This window comes from Papaver somniferum, chromosome 2 (assembly GCF_003573695.1).
Source record: "Papaver somniferum cultivar HN1 chromosome 2, ASM357369v1, whole genome shotgun sequence".
Lineage (NCBI taxonomy): Eukaryota > Viridiplantae > Streptophyta > Magnoliopsida > Ranunculales > Papaveraceae > Papaver > Papaver somniferum.
The window spans coordinates 200,335,889-200,340,034 of NC_039359.1; the positions used below are offsets into that span (position 1 = coordinate 200,335,889).

At 36.2% G+C, this 4,146-nt stretch overlaps 1 protein-coding gene across 3 annotated transcripts; it reads left to right on the plus strand.

Moving 5' to 3' along the window:
* Window positions 1-322: 322 nt before the first annotated feature.
* On the plus strand, window positions 323-3,717 carry LOC113350212 (BTB/POZ domain-containing protein At1g03010-like). 3 transcript variants are annotated; one of them, XM_026594316.1, is made up of 4 exons: window positions 323-749; window positions 1,568-1,634; window positions 1,726-2,925; window positions 3,016-3,717. In XM_026594316.1, exons 1-4 carry the CDS (start codon window positions 658-660, stop codon window positions 3,553-3,555), a joined length of 1,899 nt encoding a protein of 632 aa, XP_026450101.1. In that variant the 5' UTR covers window positions 323-657; the 3' UTR covers window positions 3,556-3,717. The 3 variants fall into 3 exon arrangements, with proteins under 3 accessions (XP_026450101.1, XP_026450102.1, XP_026450103.1); XM_026594317.1 differs by lacking the exon at window positions 323-749 and adding an exon at window positions 1,155-1,436; XM_026594318.1 differs by lacking the exon at window positions 323-749 and adding an exon at window positions 1,156-1,455.
* The last annotated feature ends 429 nt before the right edge of the window (window positions 3,718-4,146 follow it).

A 4,146-nucleotide genomic window follows, 5' to 3' on the forward strand; every position in this document is an offset into this window, starting at 1 on the left:
TTAAAACTTAAAAGCAAATCTTTACCGAACTTTAATTAAAAAACAAAACTAGTTTAACAACAATTAGTGTTCACAAAACAGTATTGAATTACTTAAAATTTTAATTTTTTGTGTGCACTCTTTCATTATGTAATCCAGGTCATTGCCTTAATTTCTTACTTTTCTAGTGATCTTTAAAACATACTTTAGTGATTGTCTAAAATAAATTAAACAATCCAATAAAGTATCTTTCATAAACCATGATTAAAAGCCCTAAAAGCACAGCAACCCTTGCAGATATCCTGCAAAATTTCAAAAGGCCACATTGAAAGGATAGGAATCTCATTTCCCACTTTCACTAAATAGTCCAAACAAGAGCTACATATTTTTGACTTAACAAAATTAATGGCACTTAGAAATAACTAAAACCCATTAATCCTGCATGGCTTCAAGGTGACTTTTAGTTCACTCAAGCTTTTCCTTTTCTGCCTTCCTTTTTCTTTGTATACTCATAGATAGTGAGAAAGCAAACACTTTTATCATCTCTTCCATTCAGAAACAGGTACTCTTGGTTCTTCATATTAATCTCCAAAATGACTCATGAAAGGTTGATCTAGCTCCTTACACACAGTATTGTTCAGCTTTTACTAAGGATTTTGCAGTTGGATTCTTTGAGAGATGGGTATTGCTACTGTCGGTGAATTGAAGCAAAGTATGTCAGGGAAGAGATCGTTTCGTCCGAATTCTAGTATTAGACATGCCACAGAATGGTAATTCTTCTTCTTACTTTAAAGCTTTCTTTTAGTCTAATTTGGTATGTGCAGAGGTTGTTTTATTTACATCAACTTAGGTAGAATTATCAAAGAGGCTACATATTTCGTAGAAAAGATTCAAGTTTTTACTATGGTAGGTAGAAATTCTAGTCTCAGCTGGGAAAGACACTTCTGATTAGCTTGTCTTACCTTTACTTAATTTCTTCTGTATATTCAACAAAATACAATACTGATAAGAGAGCGAATCTGTTCTATTTGCTTGGTAGGTTTGAATATGACTGATCAAAAGTCTATGACCATGAAAGAATTTGACATTCAACATCAGAAAGAAAGTCTTAAGCCGACAATATGACCTAAACTAGTCCCACAATAATCGTAATTAGTCATTACTTACCTAAATTTTGTCCTAAGATAAGATCTAACAAACCTTATATTGTACTTTGAATATGACAAATCCTACAAAACAAGATTGAAAAAATTCGTGACTACCCAAGAGTCCCAGAATGGTGTATTCGAACAATCTTCTTATTATTGTTTCCCATGTGAGTGAAAGAAAGTGACTGAAATCAACCAAGCTTAAGCACATGGGAACGCGTAGAAACATGGATTTTTTTGAACAAAGACTTGTAAAGTCTTTTTAATGAAGTCGGAGGCCAGAGAACTAGCAGTTCCCATTTCCTCCAAGTATGTTGCATTTGAAACGGTAACTGTAAAGCATGTTGTAGGATTGTTGTTTATTTTGTGTGGTAACATCTTCTGTGCCACTGGTTTGGGTTTGTTGCTAGAAATTTTGTTAAGTTGTTTCATTCTTGCAGGCCAATATCTGACGTATCTAGTGATCTGATTGTTGAAGTAGGAACGTCAACCTTTTCACTACACAGGGTAAGAAAAATATGAATGTGCATAAATTTACGCATTCATCTTTTGTTCAAATTAGAATGCTTTCTAATTATGTTAATGGTTTCTTATGCAGTTCCCTCTTGTTTCTCGGAGTGGAAGGTTTCGAAAACTGATGTTGGAAGCAAAAGACCAGAAAGTTGCAAGGGTGACTCTCCATGGGATTCCAGGAGGATTAGAGGCATTCGAAATTGCTTCAAAATTTTGTTATGGAGTAAATGTCGACATTAACTTGTCAAATGTTGCCATGATAAGGTGTGTATCTCAGTACCTTGAAATGACAGAGGAGTTGGCTGACAAGAACTTAGAGATTCGGTGCGAAAACTTTCTAAAGGAAACGGTTCTATCAAATATCTCGAACTCGATATCAGTTCTTCACTGTTGTGAATCCCTGCTACCTATAGCCGAAGAAATCAACATGGTCAGTATAATTATCAATAGCATTGCGATAAACGTGTGTAAAGAGCAGCTCACCACTGGGTTATCGAGGCTAGAGCAGAATTTCCTTGTCAACCCAACGAACGTAGAAATAGAACCAGAGACTCCATTAGATTGGTGGGGTAATTTACTCACTGTCCTCAACTTAGATTTCTTCCGACGAGTCATATCAGGAGTAAAATCGAAGGGATTAAAACAAGAAACCATTACGAAGATATTAATAAACTACGCTCACAACTCCCTTCAAGGTCAGGTGAACAAAGACATTCAAATGGTGAAGGGAAGCTTAACAGACAACGAATTGCAGAAGAAACAAAGGATGATTGTCGAAACTATTGTTAGTTTACTACCAGCCGAGTCGAGGAAAAGTTCAGTGCCATTATCATTTCTTTCAGGATTACTGAAGATCACGATTATGGGATCTTGTTCTGCTGCTTGTAAAGCCGACATAGAGAGGAGGATCGGCTTACAGCTAGACCAAGCTATAATTGAAGATATCCTCATCCCTGCAAATGCACCAAGCAACAACCAACAATGCATGTATGATATCGATACAATTGTGAGGATCTTCTCCAATTTTCTCAACATAGATGAGGATGACGATGACGAAGACGACGAGGATCATAATGAGAATATGGGTTACGATTTCGATAGCCCCGGATCTCCAAAACAAAGCTCGATTATCAAGGTTTCTAAGTTACTAGACACTTTCTTGGCAGAAATTGCACTAGACCCAAACTTGACACCATCGAAGTTTACAGCTCTGGCGGAATTACTTCCAGACCACGCCCGTGTCGTGAATGATGGACTATACAGAGCAGCAGATATCTTCCTCAAGGTAAGGTGGATTTTCTTGGTTCGTTTCTTGGATCATCAAAATTAGCTCATATAACTTAATAACCAACAATTTATTTGTTTCTTTTCGCAGGTTCATCCAAATATCAAGGAATCGGAACGGTATCGACTATGCAAAACCATTGATTGTCAGAAACTATCCCAAGAAGCATGTAGTCATGCAGCTCAAAATGAAAGGTTACCGGTGCAAATGGCGGTACAAGTTCTATATTTTGAACAAATCAGACTAAAGAATGCGATGAATGGAAGCCACAACCAGTTGTTCTTCGGTTCAATGAACGGACAATTTCCTCAACGCTCCAGTAGCGGTGCAGGTAGTGGAGCAATTTCACCTAGAGATAACTATGCATCAGTAAGAAGAGAGAATCGAGAACTAAAACTCGAAGTTTCAAGAATGAGGATGAGATTGACAGACTTAGAGAAAGACCATGTCTCCATGAAAAAAGAACTCATCCAACCAAATTCTGCTAATAAGCTACTCAAAGCGTTCAAGAAAAAACTGCGTTTATTCAATTCCCTCTTTCGCATAAGAGAGATTAAACCTGTTGGTTCCAGGTCCGATTCGGATGCTCGATATGTCTTCCAGAAACAGAGACATCACTCTGTTTCGTAAATCTTGGATCATAAATGAACATCGTATATTAGTAGTATATGTATGTATGAGTGTATAGCATTAAGAGTATTCATAACTTTGAGATCAAATGTTTTTGTATCTAGTTGATAGTATTCAATTTTGAGATCAAATGTTGAATGCAATTTATTCCATTTTGCTAAATGATAAGTAAACTAAATCCTCAAATTAAATTCCAAATGTTTTTAGAAAAATCCCTAAAGCGAACAAAATAGATTTCCCAGAATCCTTTTTTATTATATTTTTTTAACCTATAATCGGCATTGCAACCCTTATCTAATCAGATCAGAAATGAAAATCAGGAAACAGACAATACATGAAGATTTGAATCCAACCGTTAATAACGGGAAATTTTTCTCCTAGTAGTACAAAATCTTGAGACTGTATGAAGAAACCACACAATAACCGTTCTCTCACATGATTTCTTTTTACCGGGTCTCATGCATTCAGTCGGGATTTATCGTTTTCCCAAAAGTGTTCACTATTTTCCTTTTGGAGGTTATTTTGGGAATACAACTGTTTTTGTTTTATCGACAGAGAGGAGTCAGAAGAGGTGTGACATGAGAAGTTGTA